Here is a 19,129-nt window from a genome sequence, read left to right on the forward strand (position 1 = left end):
ATGAGCACTCACCGTACGCGTCGATGCAAGTGACCGGACCAGCGACGAGAGAAGGGTTGCTGACCGAGCCCACTGCGTTTTTGGCATACACCCTGAACTCGTAGGTCTCGTCCTGTGTCAGCCCAGACACCGTGAAGCCCATCTCAAGGATATTAGTGAAGTTGGCCTTCACCCATCTTCCGCTAGTGGCTTCCCTCCTCTCCACGCTGTAGCCGCTGATTTTACTGCCGCCATCGTACGGTGGCCTCTGCCAGGACAGGCTAACAGAGTTCTTAGTGACTTCTGTCACGCGGACGTTTGCAGGAGGCTCTGCAGTAGATACGTGACATCCATGAGTCACGGAAGCGCCAACTACAAGATTGAGACATACAACTTACCGCACGCGTCGATGGCCAGCACCTCTTCGGACGTCTTGCTCATCTTCCCGATCCCGGCGGCATTTTCGGCCGCTACCTTAAACTCGTAGATGAGACCCGGGCAGATGTTGGTGACCCGCAGCTGGTTTCCCGGTATTGCGGTTTTATTGATCTTTTGCCACAGGATACTGCTCCGTTCCTTCATCTGAAGATGATATCCGATCACGACGTTGCCGCCGTCGTTGACCGGTTCGTTCCAACAGACGGTCAGGTTGTCTCTACATACAAAACTAACCCAAGGGGTGGACGGAGGCCCGGGAACGGCTGGAATTCAAATCAAAGCACAAGTGAGTTGGTGGCGCTTTTCAGAAAGAGTATTGATGAAGGTCGGAACGCTTACTGAACGGAAGCTGAATCGTGACCGGTTTGCTGTCAATGTGCTCGCTGACACCGTAACGGTTCTGAGCCTTAATTCGGAACTGATACTCCTCTCCCTTGGTCAGCTTGGCGACTTTGATTTGGCTTCGCGCGACGTTAGTTGACACCTCTGTCCAGGTGGGAGTGCTGGTTTCCCGTTTCAGGACGAGATAGTTGGTGACGGGACTGCCACCGTCATACTCCGGAGGAGTCCATTTCAGGTGCGCGGTAGTCTCCCCGACGTCGATGATCTCCACGGGCCCGACGGGGGGTCCTGGTCTATCCAGCACGATGAAGTTCAAAAAGATCTTGCAGGCGCCGCCCAGGTTTGAGGCGGTTACTTCATATCTTCCGGCATCGCTAGCTACGCTCTCATTCAGGGTGACAATCAGGCTGTCGGGAGTGACTTCGTTCAGAAGTCGTTTGGATCCCTTGATGACAACGTTGTTCTTGGACAGAGTCACTTTTGGCATTGGCTTGCCACGAAGCGGGATCTCAAATGTGAGGTCGGATCCAGCTCTTACATAAACAGTATTCTTGGGGTAGTTCTTCAGATCAAACTCTGGAGCCTCTGTAGAAATTCAAACAAAACATACATCTCGGTTTGCTGTGGATTTGAAAAAGATACGTACTGTATATATACGCGAGCTAGATTACCCTGAATTTCCTTGATGAGAACCGGTACGATCATCTCTTTCGCTTCACTCAGTCCAGCGTGGTTTTCCGCTCGCACTCTAAAGAAGTATTCGGCACCTTCGCGTAGGCTTTTGACAGTGTGGCTGGTGGTCCTCACTGTGGCGCACTTGACCCATTTGCTCTGGCCCTTCTCCACAGCATCAATGAGGTAAGCCTTCACTCTGCTACCGCCATCATACTCCGGTCGCGTCCAGGCTATTGTCACGCTGTCTTTGGTGACATTTGCAACTCCCAGTTTGGCGGGGGCGCTGGGCACCTCTGCGACACAAACGCACACAATTGAACGAGTTTGTTTCTTTTTGCCACCCACCCATCGTGCTGAAGTGAAAAGGGATGCGACTGAACCTTACCTGTAATCTTGGTGCCAGCCTTGGCTTCCTGAGGTACGCCCACTCCGTATTCATTCTCTCCGATAACTCTGAAGTAATAGACAGCGCCTTCCAACAGGTCTTCTACTTTATACGTCAAGGCATGGCAGTTAGTGGTCACAGAAACCCAGGCCTTTTTACTGGCCTCGCGCTTTTCCACGTGGTAGGCCTTCACTGCGTCCCCGCCGTCGTTCTCCGGGGCTTCCCAAGTCAGACTCGCGGAATCCCGGGTGACCGCTGAAACTTTGACATTGAGCGGGGGTCCGGGAGAGTCCAGCACCTTCACGATTAGGGGTAACGTCGCCTCTCCTAAACTGGAAGCGATCGTGAGGCGGTACTCTCCAGAGTCATTTCTGGTCGACTTCTCAATGGTCAGCGACGCGCTGGAGTCGGTCGACTCAATTGTTCCTCTGACTTTTAGATCGGCGCCCTCCTTGGCCCATTCCGCCGAGGGAACCGGTTTACCTTTGAAGGGGACGTTGAGGGTAAACGCCGTGCCGCGCTTCACCACTAGGACCTTACGCATCTCGACGTCCACGTCGAACGCTGGCGCTGCAGTCCTATCCGCTGCCGCGGCCGCATCCGAATAGTGGCTGCGCGCGCTGCTTCCGATTTTGTTGATGGCTCTGACACAGAATTCGTATTCAGTGTCGGCTTTTAGGCCTGTAACTGTGAACTCTAAGCTTTTGGTGAGCGAGATGGCCTCCAGCCATCTCTGCAGCTCTTCCTGCGGTTCCTCTTCTTCTTCATATCCTTCCTCATCTTCCGCCGCTGCCTTGTGAACGTAGTCCCTGTATTCCACGCCGTATCCGAGGATTGGAGCACCGCCGTTATCATTAGGCGCTTTCCAAACAATGGACACGCTATCCTTGGTTGAATTGACAATCTTTGGCTTGGACGGAGGATTAGGAACTGTCAGAGGATCCAGAGCTCTAAAGGAAGCAGAGGTTTCACTCGGAGGGCTCAGACCAGCGGCGTTTTCAGCACAGACCCTGAAGTCGTACTCGCAACCCTTACGCAATTTGGTGACTACCGCGCTACATTGGGCAATGAGATTTCTGTTGACGCGGATCCAGCGCATTCCCGTCTTCTCCCGGCGCTCGACCACGTAGCCGGCGATCGGGCTGCCGCCATCGCTCGCCGGCTTGGACCACGTGAGTGTCATGGAATCTCCGGTGATGTCAGTCACGTCGATGTTGAGCGGAGCGGTGGCAAACGCGTACGGATCGGTAACCTTGACGGCGTCGCTCTCCAGAGGCTCGCCGCTTCCGTGTTTGTTGACGGCCGAAACCCTGAAGATGTATTCGTTGCCCTTGAGCAGTCCCGTGACGGCGTAGTATGTTTTGGTGACATCGCCCTTCACTAGCGTCCAGGCCAAGCGGCTGGTCTCGCGCTTTTCGACGACATAGTGCGTGATGTCGGCGCCGCCGGGCTCTTGAGGCGGACCCCACGACAGGGTGCAGTCCTCGGCCGTGAGACCCGTTATCTGCAGCGGTCCCGCGGGGGGCCCCGATTTATCCAGAACCACACAATTTATCGGCACGCTGACCGTGCCGGCGATGTTCTGTAGCGTGAGTACATATTGACCAGAGTCTCTTCTGACGCAGTCTTTCACGATCACCGAAGTACCGCTATCCGTGGAGACGATCTGGATTCTTGCTCGAGGAAGGAGCTCGTCGCCATCTTTGCTCCAGGCGACGACGGGCGCGGGACGGCCTGCGATATCGGCGTGAATCTTCACGGTTTCTCCCGCTTTGACGAATACGGTCTCTCTGTATTTAACATCCGTCATGATGCGCGGCAGCTCCACGTCATCCTTGACCGCGACGGGGCCCGTGTTGTCGGAGGCTTCGCTCAACAGTCCCGCCGCGTTCTTAGCAATGACACGGAAGTCGTATTGGCCGTTCTCCGTGAGGCCCGTCACTCGATAGTGTGTCTCGGGCACATTGGTAAAGTTGCACCTTGTCCAGCGACCTTCGGGAAGATCTCTGCTTTCGATGATGTAGCCGGACACCTTGGCGCCGCCGTCATATTGGGGTTTGTCCCAAGACAGGGAGACGGACGTTTTGCTAACAGAGGTGACGACGGGGGTTCCCGGAGGGTCGCATGGATCTCGTGCCGCCACGGGCTCAGAGGCCTTGCTGCATTTACCGATGCCGGCGATGTTTTCAGCATAGACGCGAAATTCGTACATGGCACCCTCTTCTATTCCACTGACTTTGTATTCAGAGTCCTTGATCATTCCCCTGTTCATCTTCGTCCAGAGAATACTCGCGCGCTCCTTGCGTTCCAGGTGATAGCCGAGAACGGGACTTCCGCCGTCGTTGACGGGCTCGTTCCAGGTCACCAGCATGTAAGATTTGGTCGCGAGCTTCACTGCGGGCGTGGAGGGCGGTCCGGGTTGCTTAAAGTTGTACTGAGCCGTAATTGCGGGGGAATCTACATGCGCGCTCTTTCCGTAACGGTTGACCGCATAGATGCGAAATTGGTACTCTGCCCCGTGCGTCAAGCGGACGGCCTTGTAGGCAGTTCTGGCCACGTTGCTCGCAGCCATTTGCCAGTCTTGTGTGTTGGTATCTCTCTTCTCCACCACGTAGTTGCTTATAGAGCAGCCGCCGTCGTAATCTGGCGGAGACCAGGAAAGCGAGATGCTATCGGAGGTCACGGCGTCCACCTTTACGCTTGTCGGCGGGCTGGGTTTGTCCAGGACAATGACATCCAGATGCGAGGTCACCGTTCCCGCCGTGTTGGCCAGGGTGATCTCGTACTTACCCACGTGTTCCCTGCCAGCCTTTTTAATGAGAACACTGGACGAGGTCGCCGAGTTCAAAATGGTAACCGAGGACGTCTGCTTGACGGGGAGACCATCCCTCTTCCACGAGACCACGGGCTTCGGTCTGCCTCTCACCGGAACCTCCACGGTCAGGTCGTCTCCGGCCTTCACGCTGTAAGTGGTGAATAACAAAGAGATGGACGGCTGGATGGCCACGTCTTTGACCGGTACAGGCAAACCCAGCTCCTTGGGCTGGCTTTTTCCTTTCTCGTTGATTGCCACGACTCTGAATAAATAGCTTTCGTCGGACTTCAGGTTGGGAATTGTTGCCTCCGGCACTTTGACCGTGCAGGCCGTACCCCATTTGTCACCACTCTTGGGCTTGAATTCCACGTTGTAGCAGATAATTTTACTACCGCCATCATGTGCAGATTTGTCCCACGAGAGCGAAACGCTGCTCTTCGTCACGTCGGTGACCATCACGTTGCTCGGTGGCAGGGGTACCTCGGACACTTTGACTTCTTTGGTTTCAGCCGTCGGTCCTTGGCCGTACTTATTGACAGCGCAAACGCGGAAGTAGAAAATCCCCCCCTCGGGCAACTCTTCAATCTTGAACGCATTGGCTGTGCAGTTGCTGGTAACAGTAGTGTAGGCCTTGCGGACGGACTCTCGTTTCTCAACTATGTAGTTGGTGATTTTGGAGCCGCCGTCGGCAATCGGCGTGTCCCAGATCAGAGTCACGGAATCCTTTTTGAGTTCCTTCACAGTCAAGTTCTGCGGCGCACCAGGCGTGTCCAAAACTCTCACGGCGACCACGGCAGACTTGGAGCCGCTGCTGTTCTCCAAGGTGAGCGAATATTTGCCACTGTCCCAGCGGTTAGCGTTGTCAATGACCAGCATGGTGTAGGAGCCGGTGTTATCGATCACGGCGCGATCTGTGAGAGCGCCGTCCATTTTTTCCCATTTGATGCTGGGTTCTGGCCTGCCCCTGATGGTGACGAACAGACGCAAGGTGCCTCCGGCTCGCACGGACACCACCTTTCGGAGGTCGGCGTCCAGCTCGATTTCGGGCGCCTCCAGCCTGTCCGCGGCAACCACCGTGCCGTGAAAGTGAGCGGCCTCGCCCACTCCCTCCGAATTGACGGCACACACGCGGAACTGATATTCTTCTCCTTCTTTCACGTCGGAGACTGTGAGTTTAGTGGCCTGAATGCCAGAGGGCGGCGTGCATGTGCGCCACTGTTTTTCTACCGGCGCGTCAACCGCTGGGGCGACCTCCACCTCTTCCGGCGACTCTGGCACCGGCGTATACTCGCGCATTTCAACAACGTATCCCTTGATGTAGGCCCCGCCGTCAAAGTCGGGTTTGCCCCAGGAAAGAGAGACAGAGGACTTTGAGTAGTCCGTCACTTTGGGGTGGCGCGGGGGTCCGGGGGGTCTGGTGGCATCACAGGCTCTGTAGAACAGCGACAATTCACTCAGGTCTCCCACTCCGGCCTCGTTCTCGGCCGCGACGCGGAACTCGTAAAAGTGATCGCTCATCAGTCCCGTCACTTTGAAGCTCGTGTCCATCAATTTTTGTCTGTTGCACTTTGTCCAGCGGACGCCGTCTTTGTCGCGTTTTTCCAGGTGGTAGCCGGCAACGTCTGCCCCGCCGGTGTGTTCCGGAGCAGCCCACGACAGAAGCATGGAATCCTTTGCGATCTGGCTGGCCTCCGGCGTCCCGGGAGCACTCGGGGGCTTGTATGGATTGCGCGCCACAAAGGGCTCGCCCTCCAGATAATCGCCAGTGCCATATTTGTTCACGGCCCTGACTCGTAAAATGTATTCGTTGCCTGCGAGCAGGTTTGTCAATTTGTGATACAGACTCTGAATATTGTCCGCCGCCACCGTCCACGATAAACTGCTGGTCTCTCGCTTCTCCACCACGTAGCGGGTGATAGGAGCGCCGCCGTCCAGGCTCGGCTCCAACCAGGCGAGAGCGCATCTGTCGGCCGCGATTTCAGTCACCTTCAAGGGCCCCGCAGGTTTACCTGGCTTGTCGAGCACTTTGACTGCGATCGGGAAGGTTTTCGTGCCCCCCAGGTTCTTCAGCACAAGTTGATAGTTCCCACTATCCAGTTTGGTCACATCCTTAATCGTCACGGCAGAGCACTTGGCAGTATTTTTCACTTCGATGCGCAAAGTTTTTCCCAGTTCCTTGCCTTCCTTGAGCCAGGCCGCATCAGGAACCGGTTTTCCATGGATGTCGGCATCCATGATTAAATTTTCCCCGGCATTGATGACAATTACGTCCTTGTACTTGGGGTCCATGGAGGCCCTGGGTGGCTCAATTTCATCGGTCGCGGTTATGGGTCCCGAGCTGTCTGAAGGCTCGCTGAAGACGCCGGCCGCGTTACGGGCAATCACCCTGAATTCGTATTGCTGGTTTTCTGTCAGACCGCTGACGCTATATTCGGTCTCCGCGATATTGGTGAAGTTTTCTCGCACCCAGCGCCCGTCAGCGGAGGCCGGCTCTCTCTTTTCGACAATGTATCCGTTGACTTTGCTGCCGCCGTCGTACTGAGGCTTGGTCCAGCTTATCTTGATGAGGCTTTTGGAGACGCTCACGGCCTCCGGAGCACCGGGAGGGTCACATGGATCGCGAGCGACAAAGGACTCTGAGACTTTACTGCATCTGCCGACTCCTACGATGTTTTCGGCATACACTCTGAATTCGTATCCGATTCCTTCTTCCAGATTACAGATCTTGAACTGAGTATCGACGATGGGGGTCTTGTTGAGCTTGTTCCACAGGATACTGCTCCGCTCTTTACTCTCCAGATGGTAGCCGGTCACCGCGCTCCCGCCGTCGTTGACCGGTTCATTCCATTCGATGATCATCATCTCTTTGGTGGCAGACTTGACGTAAGGAGTTCCCGGGGGGCCTGGCGGCTTATACGGGTACTGGACGACGACGGCCTTCGAGTCTAGAGGGGCACCTTTTCCATATCTGTTTTCAGCAATGACCCTGAATTGGTATTCGGCGCCGGTCTTCAGCTTGGTGACTTTGAACGCCGTCCTGGCCAGCTGCGTGGTTACAGACTGCCACGTGTTGCCCGCAGTCTCTCTCTTTTCCACGATATAATGCTTCACCTGACATCCGCCCTTGTACACAGGGGGCTCCCACGAAAGGTGAACGAAGGTGTTACTGACCTCGACGACTCGAAGCGGACCGCTCGGCGGACCCGGTTTATCCAGAATAATGACGTCCATGTTTTCAGTCGAGGTGCCCGCACTGTTGCTCGCCGTGACGGAGTATTTTCCAAAGTCTTCCTTACACGCTTCGGTGATCTGAATGCCGGTGGTCGTAGGCGTGTGGAGAACGTTGACTCTAGAAGTCACCTTCAGGAGCTGACCGTCCTTTGTCCAGCTTATTCGAGGTTTGGGCCTCCCCAGGACAGGGAACGTCAAGGTCAGATCTTTTCCCGCTAGCACGCTGTACGTATCGAATTGCATCTTAACACTGGGCTCCAGAGTCAAGTCACAGGCGACGACCGGTGCCGCAAGCACCTTGGGCTCGCTCTTTCCTTTCTCATTGTAAGCGATAACGCGGAAGAGATATTCCGTCCCGCTGGTGAGGCCTGCCGCCGTGCCCTCGCAGATCTTGGTGTTGGCCGCGACGCCCCATTTATCCGTACCCTTGAGCTGAATCTCGATGAGGTAGCCGGCGATCCGACTGCCTCCGTCATGCTCCGGTTTCTCCCAGGCCAACGATACGCTGACTTTGGTGACGTCGACCACGGAGATGTTTCCGACGGGAAGCGGTACCTCGGAGGCCTTGGACGCGGTCTTGGTTTCCATTGCCTGGCCGACGCCGTATTCGTTCTCGGCCATAACTCTGAAGTAATACAAGGCGCCCTCGATCAGGTTCTCTACTTTGAATGTGGTCTTTGTGCATTTGGTTGAGACATTTGCATAAGCTTTCCTGGTCGATTCCCGCTTGTCAATGACATAGTTCTTAATTTTGGAACCCCCGTCAATCAGCGGCGCATCCCAAGCAAGGGTGACCGAGTCCTTCCTGACATCTTTAACGACGAGGTTCTGCGGGGCTCCCGGCGTATCCAGGACTTTAACGCCGACAAATTCGGACACGGACCCGCTGCTATTGGTCAGTGTGAGAGTGTATTTTCCGGAATCGCATCTGTCGCAGGAATCCACCGACAGCTGCGTGAACGCGGGACTCTTTTCCACCGACACCTTCTCACTTAGGGCCGCCTCATCCTTCGACCACTTGATCTCGGGGGTCGGTCTGCCCTTGAACGGAACGTGAATCCTGACCGAGCCGCCGGCCTTCACGGATATTCCCTTACGCAGCTCGGAATCCAGGTGGATCTGAGGCGCCTCGAGCCTTTCTTCAGGTTTGACGGTTCCCGAGAGGACAGCCGGCTCGCCGACTCCGAGTTTGTTGAGAGCGCAAACCTGAATCTTATATTCCTGACCCTCTTTCAGTTTGGGGATCTCGTATTTGTTAAGTCGCAAGCCTGTGGGGGGAGTAACCATGGTCCACTGCTCTCCCTCGGCCTCGCAGATCTCGACGACGTATCCCTGAATGGGACTGCCGCCGTCTGACAGTGGCTTGCCCCACGACACCGTGACAGAGCTGGGGGTGGTGTCCACGACATTGACGTAGGCGGGGGAGCCGGGCTTGTACTTGGGATCGGCGGCCTTGTAGTAGGAGCTCGGCAGAGACGGCTCTCCCGGGCCGACCGCGTTCTCGGCGGCCACTCGGAACTCGTACTCATGGCCGGCCGTCAGGCCGGTCACTCTGAAGGAGAGGTCCGTGACTTTCTGTCTGTTGCATCTGGTCCATTTAACTCCCGCTCGGTCTTTCTTTTCAAGGACGTAATTGGAAATTTGGCTGCCGCCATCAGATTCCGGAGCGGTCCACGTGACGGTCATGCCGTCGTGAGTGATGTTGGCTACATCCTCGATGTGAGGTGGACCAGGGAGTACGAAAGGAGTCTTGGTGACCACCGCGCCGGACTCCAGCGGCCCGCTGGCACCGTAACGGTTGACTGCCGTGACACGGAACATGTACTCGTTGCCTTCCAGCAAGTTGGTGACCTTGTAGCAGGTGCCGGTGCAACTGGAAGAAACGACGGTCCAAGCAAGACGGCTGGTCTCTCTTCTTTCAATGACGTAATGCGTGATGGGACTTCCCCCGTCGTGCGAAGGCACCCGCCACGCCAGCGAGCATCGATCCTCGGCAACGCCCGCCACGTGAAGTGGTCCCTCGCAAGGGCTGGGCCGGTCCAAGACCAAGACTTTGAAAGGCACACTTTCGGCGCCGGCCTCGTTAATCAGCTCGAGCGTGTAGACGCCGCTGTCATTTCTCACAGAGTCCTTGACGACGATCAGAGCACGGTTCTCTGTGTTTTTGATGTCCAGCCTGAGAGTATTTTCCAGCGGAACCTCACCCTTGAACCAGCGCATCGCCGGCAGGGGCTTGCCACGCACGTCTGCATCCAGCTTGAAGGTCTCGCCGGCGTTGACGATGACGGTCTTGGTGAAGGCGGGGTCAATTGAGAATTTGGGCGCTTCAATCCTGTCGCTGGCCGTGATGGGTCCGCTGTTGTACGACGGCTTGCTGACGGTGCCGACGGCATTTTTGGCAATGACCCGAAAGTCGTATTGCGAATTCTCCGTGAGGCCAGTAGCGGTAAACTGGGTCTCGATCACATTGGTGAAGTTGGCCCTCACCCAGCGGCCTTCGGGCAAGTCGCACCTTTCCACCAGGTAGCCAGTCACATTGCTGCCGCCATCATATTCCGGTTTAGTCCACTGAATGACGATGGTGTCTTTAGTCACGTGGACGGCTTCTGGTGTGCCGGGGGGATCGCACGGGTCTCTGGCCACGCAACCCTCAGAAACCTTACTGCACCGTCCCACGCCAACAATATTTTCAGCGTACACCCGGTACTCGTACTCGACACCTTCCTCTAAGGGGTGGCTCTTGTAATTGGTCTGGTGTATGAGCGTCTTGTTGATTCTGACCCACAGAATGCTATTCCTCTCTTTCCTTTCGAGATGGTAGCCGAGGACCGGACTGCCTCCATCCGAGATGGGCTCGTGCCACTCCACAATCTGGTGATCTCTCGAGAGCGATGAGATGAACGGCGTGCCCGGTGGGCCGGGTTCTTTGTAAGGGTACTGAGCGACGACAGCAGACGAATCCAGGCCGTGACTCTTCCCGTAGCGGTTTTGTGCCATAATCCTAAACTGGTACTCGGCTCCGGTTTTCAGTCTGGGCACTTTGATGGTGGTTCTGGCGCAGTTTGCGTTGATATTTTCCCACGTTGTTGTTACGGTTTCTCTTTTCTGCACAATGTAGTTGGAAATCTGGCAACCGCCGTTGTGTTTTGGCGGATCCCATGAAATGGTCACACTCTGTGTGGTTATTTCGTCAAATCTTACCGGGCCGGACGGCGGTCCGGGCTTGTCCAGTACCACGATTTCGACGGTGACCTCCTTTTCTCCGGACGAGTTAGCCGCACGGATGCTGTACATGCCTCCGTCGTCGCCCGCCGCCTCCTTAATGCTCAGACTCGTTAGCGTCTGCTCGTTGTGAATGTTCACTCTCGTGGTGAACTTAAGCGGCGCGCCATCCTTGGTCCACGCTATGGTGGGTTTGGGGCGTCCAAAGATTGGCACTTCAATTTTTAGATCTTTACTGACGTGGACACTGTAGCTGCTAAAAGCGGGTCGAACGTCGGGCCCGAACACCAAGTTCTTGGTGGTGACGTGGCCAGAGAGGACTCTGGGCTCACTTTTGCCCTTGTCGTTGATGGCCGTCACTCGAAAGAGGTACTCCTGCCCTGGGTTCAGATTGGGAACGGTGGTCTCCATCGTTTTGTACGTGTTGACGCCAGACCACTTCTCTTGGCCCTTGAGCTGTACCTCCAACAAGTACTGGACGACCCTACTGCCGCCGTCGTATTCTGGATGCTCCCAGGCCAAAGATACGCTGGTGTTGGTTTGGTCCGTTACAGTCAAACTCTTGGGAGCCTGAGGCACCTCTGAAACTTTCAGCGGGTCGACGGTGACCGCTGGCAAACCCACACCGTGCGCATTCTCGGCAAGGACTCGGAAGTAATAACTGCAGCCCTCCTGGAGCGGCTCGATCTTCCACGAAAGAGCGTGGCAATTGGTCACCACGGCAGCGTACGTTTTGCGCGTACTCTCCCTCTTTTCCACAATATAGTTTCTGATTTTGGAGCCGCCGTCTAGAAGAGGTAAGTCCCAGGCCAGTGTCACCGACTGGTTTGTTATTTCCTTCACCGTCAGGTTTACGGGCGCGCTCGGAGTATCGAGAACCCGCACTACGACACTGGCAGATTTGCTTCCGCTGGCATTGACTGCGGTTACTGTGTATTTGCCACTGTCTACCCTGCTCATATGATCAATCACAAGGGCCGTGTAACTGCTGGTCACTTCAACTTGAGCTTTCTCCTTAAGCGGCGCGTCGTCCTTGTCCCACTTGACAGCGGGAGCTGGTCTCCCCCTGATCGGAATGAAGAGTCGAAGGGAAAGTCCCGCCTGGACGGTCACAATCTTTCTCAGTTCCGGGTCTATGTCAAGGTCCGGTTCATCCGCCCTTTCCTGGGCGACAACCGCTCCGGCGACATCGGCGGGTTCGCCGACCCCGACCTTGTTAGTGGCGCACACTCTAAATTGGTAAGCCTGATTTTCTTTCAGGTTTACAACCTCAAACTTTGTCTTCTTGACACCGGTCGCTGGCGTGCACATGATCCAGTCCTCTACGGGCACATCGGTGGCCGGAGCCTCTGAGGCAGAGGCTTCGATCTGCGCTTCGCCAGCCGAAATGGCGCGGCGCTCGACCACATATCCCTGGATCTCCGATCCTCCGTCACAGAGAGGCTTGCCCCATGACAGGAAGACCGAAGATTTGCTGGTGTCTGTAACTCTGGGATTTTGCGGCGGGCCTGGCCTGAAGATGGGATCGAGGGCTTTGTGATAGACTGTCGGCGAACTGGGCTCACCGACGCCCACGGAATTCTCCGCGGCGACCCTGAACTCGTAACTGTGACTCTCCAGGAGTCCCGTGATCTTGAAAGTTAGATCTAAGACGGCTTGCCTGTTGCATCTGGTCCAGCGTACGCCTTCTTTGTCGTGCTTTTCAATGACGTACGTGGTGATAGGACTGCCTCCATTCTCAGCCGGAGCCTCCCACGTCAGCACCATTGAATCCTTCTTTACCTTCAAGACCTCCAAACCTTTGGGCGGTCCGGGAGCCGTGTAAGGATCTTTGATCATGGCCGGCTCGGACTGCAGAGGCACGCTACCGCCAAATTCGTTGACAGCGTGGACGCGGAAGATGTACTCGTTGCCTTCCAGGAGCTTTGCCACGTCGAGGTAGGTATTTGCTACTTTGGGATCCACGACCGTCCAGACTAGTCTACTAGTCTCTCTCCTCTCCACGACGTAGTGAGTTATCTTGCTACCGCCGTCCTGTTGCGGCTCTTTCCATGTGAGACGGCATCGGTCTTTGATAATATCCGTCACGCGAAGAGGTCCTTGAGGTTCTCCAGGTTTGTCTAGAATCACCACGTTGACCCGTGCAGCCTTTTCCCCACCTGGATTTTTCAGCAACAGAGTATAAACGCCTCCGTCATGAAGTTTTGCTTCTTTTACGGCGACACAGGCATGGGTGGCTGTGTTCCTAATTTCACAGTGGATGGTGTTAGCCAGTTCCTGCTCACCTTTCAGCCAGGTGACGGAGGGCAAGGGTTTGCCGTGAACGTCTGCGTCGATCTTAAAGTTTTCCCCTGCTTTTACCACCAGGGTCTGAGTGTACTCTGGATCGATGCTGATACGGGGGGGCTCGATCTCATCCCTGGCAGTGATGGGGCCAGTGCTGTAAGAAGGGAGACTAAAAACTCCGGCGGCGTTTCTGGCAATGACTCGGAACTCGTACTGCTTATCCTGCAGCAGTCCCGTTGCAGCGTATTCCGTCTCGATGACGTTGGTGAAGTTTGCTTTCAACCAGCGGCCTTCGGGAAGCTCCTTCTTCTCCACCGTGTAGCCCGTAATCTTGGCGCCGCCATCGTACTCGGGCTTGGTCCAAGCGATGTGAACCGAATGCCTGGTGATCTTGGTGGCCTCGGGCGTGCCCGGAGGGTCGCAAGGATCTCTGGCCACGTGACCTTCGGACACTTTGCTGACTTTGCCCACGCCCACGATGTTTTCAGCATAAACTCTGAACTCGTATTCCATTCCCGGTTCCAGGCCAATGGTCTTGAAGGTTTGGTCTTTTATCAGCAATTTATTGAGCTTGACCCAAAGGATGCTGGTTCTTTCCTTGCGCTCCAGATGGTAGCCCAAGATGGAGCTGCCCCCGTCATTGACGGGTTCGTTCCACGCCACCACCATGCTGTCCTTGGTGCACACTGCGATGGAGGGCGTTCCCGGCGGTCCCGGAAGTTTGTATGGATATTGAGCTACGATCGACTCGGACTGAAGAACCGGACCTTTCCCGTATCGGTTTTCTGCCGCGATTCTGAACTGATATTCGGAGCCCGTTTTCAAGCGACACGCTTTGACTGTGGTCCTGGCCAGGTTCGGAGAGACAACGGTCCAATTGGTGGTGGACGTATCTCTCTTTTCCACAACGTAGTTCTTAATTGTACAACCGCCGTCATACTCTGGCGGTCTCCAAGAAATGGTTACGCTGTCAGAAGTCACCTCCTCCACCTTGACCGGACCACCCGGCTGTCCGGGTTTGTCCAGCACTACCACGCCAACGTCCGCCGTGGCCTCTCCAGCCGTATTACTGAGAGTCACTCGGTAGTGTCCGAAATCCTCTTTGGATGCCTCTTTGATGCTGAGGTTCAGCACCCTTTCTGTGGCGCCAAAGTTGACGCGGGTCGTTCTCTTGAGCGGTTGGCCATCTTTGTGCCAGGAGACTGCTGCTTTGGGCCTGGCTACGTACGGAAGCTCCACCGTCAGATCTTCGCCAGCCAACACGCTGAAGGTGTCGAACGCCGTTTTCACAGCCGGCGATATGACTAGATCTTTCACGATGACGGGAACTCCAATTTGACGAGGGTCACTCGTTCCTTTCTCGTTCCTGGCTGCCACGCGGAACATATATTCTTCGCCCACGTTGAGACCGCCGATGGTAGCTTCCGTTTCTTTCACGATGGCGGCCTGCGCCCACTTGTCCACACCTTTGGGTTGGACCTCTACAACGTAACAGCCCACTCTGCTGCCGCCGTCGTGCTCCGGCTTTTCCCAGGAAAGCGTGACGCTGTTCTTCGTGACGTCCTTCAGACTGATTTTTCCAGGAGGTTGTGGTTTCTCCGACACCTTAACAGATTCGCCGGTCTCGACAGGCAGGCCGATGCCGTACTCGTTCTCGGCCAAAACCCTGAAATAATAGTTGCATCCTTCTAGGAGCTGCTCCACGACAAAGGCGGTGTGATGGCACGTGGCGCTGACCGTGGCGTAAGCCTTTCTGGTGGATTCGCGCTTTTCCACAATGTAGTTCTTTATCTTGGATCCCCCGTCGTTTGCCGGCGGATCCCAAGATAGCGTGACGGATTGACTGGTCACGCCGCCGATCTTCAGATTCTGCGGAGCACTCGGTGTATCGAGTACTCGGACTTGGACCGTGACGGTCTTAGAACCGGAGCTGTTTTCCACCGTGAGGTTATACTTTCCGCTGTCGAATCTGTTCAAGTTTCCGACAACGAGGGACGTGTACGACGTGGTGGTGTCAACAGTGGCCCTCTCGACGGGTTCGCCATCCTCCTTGCTCCACTTTGCCTGCGGAGCGGGTCGTCCTCTGATGGGAACAAAGAGTCTGAGAGTGCAGCAAGCTCGAAGGGTGACCACTTTACAGAGTTCCGCATCCAAATCCAGCTCTGGCGGGACTAGTCTGTCCTCGGCCTTGGGTCTGCCGGGTACGGCGGCGGCTTCACCGATTCCTTCGCCGTTGACGGCGGAGATGTTGATTTTGTATTCCTGATCCTCCGTCAGATTGATTAAGGTGAAAGAGGTGGCGAGTAGTCCCTCCTTGGGCGTGACAATTTTCCACTCCTCCTCCTCAGAAGGTATGCAGCTCTCAACCACGTAACCCGTGATGTCGGAGCCGCCGTCATAGGCCGGCTTGTTCCAGGCCACGGTAATAGATGACTTGGTGGTGTCCAGAATTCTGGGGTTACACGGAGGCCCTGGTTTGTACAAGGCATCGCTGGCCTTGTGGAAGGGACTGGCCAGGCTGGGGGCGCTAATGCCCGCAGCGTTCTCCGCAAAGATCCTGAATTCGTATTCATGTCCTGTGACAAGCCCCGTGGCCTTGAACTGCAGATCTTTGACCTTCCTCTTGTTACACTTAACCCAGCGCAGGCCTAGTCGGTCTTTCCTTTCAACGTGGTAGTTCGTGACGGGTGTCCCGCCGTCGTTCTTTGGCACCTGCCACATCACTACCATGGAATCCTTGGCAACGGCGGTGACCTGCGGATTCTCGGGTACGTCCGGAACCCGGTACGGATCGTCGGCAATCACTGGCTCCGAATCCAGGGGCTCGCCGTTACCGTATTTGTTCACCGCCATCACTCTGAAGATGTACTCGTTTCCTTTGAGAAGCTTGCCGACCTTATATTGGGTAACCCGCAGGTCCGAGGCGACGTTGCTCCAAACCAGTCTGCTGGACTCCCGCTTCTCGACCACGTAACTTTCGATCGGGGAACCGCCGTCGTCGAGAGGCGGGGCCCACGTCAGCAAACAGTCGTCCGCTGTGACGTCGGTCACGGCGAGAGGTCCGAGCGGCGGGCCGGGTCTGTCCAGCACTTTGACTCTAAAGATCTGCTTGCAAAGGCCGGCGACGTTGGTGGCCGTCAAGACAAATTCTCCTCCGTCAGCTCTGACCGAGTCTTTGTTGGTCAGCGCTGTCGTCAGCTCAGTGAACTTGACCTCCAGTTTCAATGTGTTCTCCACCTCTTTTTCGTTCTTGGTCCAATTCACGGACGGAGCGGGTTGACCGGCGATGTCGGCGTCCAGTTTGAAGGATTCTCCCGCCTTCACCAGAAGCACATCTTTGAAGACGGCGTCCACCATGATGCGCGGCTCAATAACATTGTCTTTGCAGGCGATGGGCTCCGAGGGCTCCGAAGGGGCGCTCACGGCTCCCGCGGAGTTCCTCGCCATCACCCGGAACTCGTAAGCCGCGTCCCGGGTCAGCCCGCTGACGGTGAATGTCGTCTCAATGACGTTGGTGAAGTTGGCTTTGATCCAGCGGCCGGCGGGAAGTTCTCGCTTCTCCACCGTGTAGCCAGTAATCTTGAATCCGCCGTCGTACTCGGGCTTGGTCCACGCAATGGTGATGGCGTTGTTACTGACGAAGGTGGGCACGGGCGGACCCGGGGGGTCCACCGGATCCAAAGCCACGATGGCTTCGGAAGCTTTGCTGGGCTTTCCGATTCCGGCCTTGTTTTCTGCCATGACGCGGAACTCGTACGCGGCCCCGTCTTCCAGGCCGCTAGATTTCAGTACGTTTCCTTTCACAAGACCGACGCTGATTTTCTGCCACATGATGCTGCTTCGTTCTTTTCTCTCCACGTGGTAGCCGGCGACTTCGTTTCCACCGTCGGACACGGGTTCGTTCCAGCCGATGGTGATGGAATCCTTGGTGAAGGCCACGACGTGGGGCGTCCCGGGCGGTCCCGGAACTTTGAAGGGGTACGTGGCCACCACCGACTCGGAGGTTATGGCGGGGCCTACGCCGTAGCGGTTTTTGGCCTTCACTCGGAACTGGTATTCCGAGCCCGTGGTTAGGCGCGTGGCTTTGAAGGTGGTCCGAATAGCCGTGGATGTTAGCTCCGTCCAAGTCTGCGTGGTCGTGTCTCTGATCTCCACCACGTAATTGTTAATCGGAACGCCCCCGTCGTTTTCTGGCGCGTCCCACGTGAAAACGCAGTAGGTCCGAGAGATTTCGCTGATCGCGACGGGTCCTTTGGGCGGCCCCGGAACGTCGTGCACTTTGACCAAAATGTTGTCGGTGACGGAACCGATAATGTTCTTTGCCGTCACGGCGTACGTGCCGCTGTCCGCTCTGGTGCATTCGTTGATGGTGAGGATAACAGTGGCGGGAGTGCTCTCCACATTTGTCCTCTGGGTGAGCTTCAAGGCGCCAGCGTCCTTCTGCCAGCTGACCGCCGGCCTGGGGCGTCCAACAACGGGAATTTCCACCCTGATGTCGTCTCCGGCTTTGGCGATAATGGTGGACTGACATATGCCGCGCAGATCGAACTCCGGTAGAGAGGACGAATCCTTGATAACGACAGGCTTGCTTTCGCGCGGGGCGCTTCTCCCCGAGTGGTTGACGGCCATCACGCGGAATGTGTATTCTTCGTTCTCGTTGAGATTCTTCACGGTGAAGTCCATGTTTTTCAGACTGGTGACGTGGGCCCACTGATCGCTCCCTTTCTTCTGGGCTTCCAGGACGTATCCCGTCAGCCTGCTTCCCCCGTCGTGCTTGGGTTTGGTCCAAGCCAGGCTCACAGAGTTTTTGGTGACGTCGGTCGGCACGATGCTTTCTGGAGGACTCGGCGCCTGGGAGGCGCGGATGGGATCCGGGGTCTCCGCCCCTTCGCCCACACCGTACTCATTCTCGCCATACACGCGAAAGTAGTACTCGCAGCCTTCGCCCAGATCGCCGATCTTGACTGAAGTGGTCGGACATTTGGCCACGACGGTAGCGAAGGCCTTGCGTGTCGATTCTCTCTTCTCGATAATGTAATTTGTGATCTTGGCGCCACCGTCGATGAGCGGCATTTCCCACTGAAGGACAATGGATTCCTTGTCGATACTGACCGGTTTGATGTTGAGCGGCGGCCCGGGCGAATCTAGAACTCTGACGTGAACATTTGCACTCTTCTTCCCGGCCGAGTTTTCCAGAGTAAGCTCATATTTACCGGCGTCGCTCCTCAGGCTTTCGGGAATGAGCAGCATGGTGTAGGCCTCGGTGCTGTCGATGACGGCGCGCGGCACGGGCGCGCCCTCCTTGGTCCAGGCGACGGTCGGCGTAGGCCGTCCCTTGATGGGCACAAAGAGACGAATGGAGCATCCGGCCCGGACTACCAGCGTCCGCCTCAGCTCCGCATCCAATTCCAAATCCGGCTCGGCAGCACGCTCCACTATCTCCACCAGTTCCGCCGTTTGGGCGGCTTCTCCTGCGCCCTTAGGGTTGACGGCACTAATCCGGAAATTGTATCTGCAAGCGTTTTCCAGGCCGGGGACGACAAACTCGGTGATTCTCAGTGGAGATGACGGCGTGTCCTTTATCCATTCGTCCGTTCCTTCTTTTTGGTGCTCGATCACGTAGCCGGTGACGTCGAGTCCGCCGTTATCCAGTGGTTTTCCCCAATTAAGAGTGGCAGTGGTCTTGCTAGTATCTGTGACCCTGGGATTCACCGGCGGTCCGGGAACAACTGACAAAGATGGGAAAATAAAAAGAT

At 56.1% G+C, this 19,129-nt stretch overlaps 1 protein-coding gene across 1 annotated transcript in view; it reads right to left on the reverse strand.

Moving 5' to 3' along the window:
- The window catches only part of ttn.1 (titin, tandem duplicate 1), a 155,628-nt gene that overhangs the window by 25,042 nt on the left and 111,457 nt on the right, over positions 1 to 19,129 (reverse strand). The window contains exons 170-174 of the mRNA XM_057851593.1: positions 1,820 to 19,102; positions 1,431 to 1,727; positions 757 to 1,344; positions 378 to 680; positions 13 to 309 (exon numbers count right to left, since the gene is read on the reverse strand). Of these exons, the coding sequence (XP_057707576.1) occupies positions 13 to 309; positions 378 to 680; positions 757 to 1,344; positions 1,431 to 1,727; positions 1,820 to 19,102 (18,768 nt within the window). The remainder of the gene's footprint in view (positions 1 to 12; positions 310 to 377; positions 681 to 756; positions 1,345 to 1,430; positions 1,728 to 1,819; positions 19,103 to 19,129) is intronic.

Source organism: Corythoichthys intestinalis, chromosome 12 (genome assembly GCF_030265065.1).
Source record: "Corythoichthys intestinalis isolate RoL2023-P3 chromosome 12, ASM3026506v1, whole genome shotgun sequence".
Lineage (NCBI taxonomy): Eukaryota > Metazoa > Chordata > Actinopteri > Syngnathiformes > Syngnathidae > Corythoichthys > Corythoichthys intestinalis.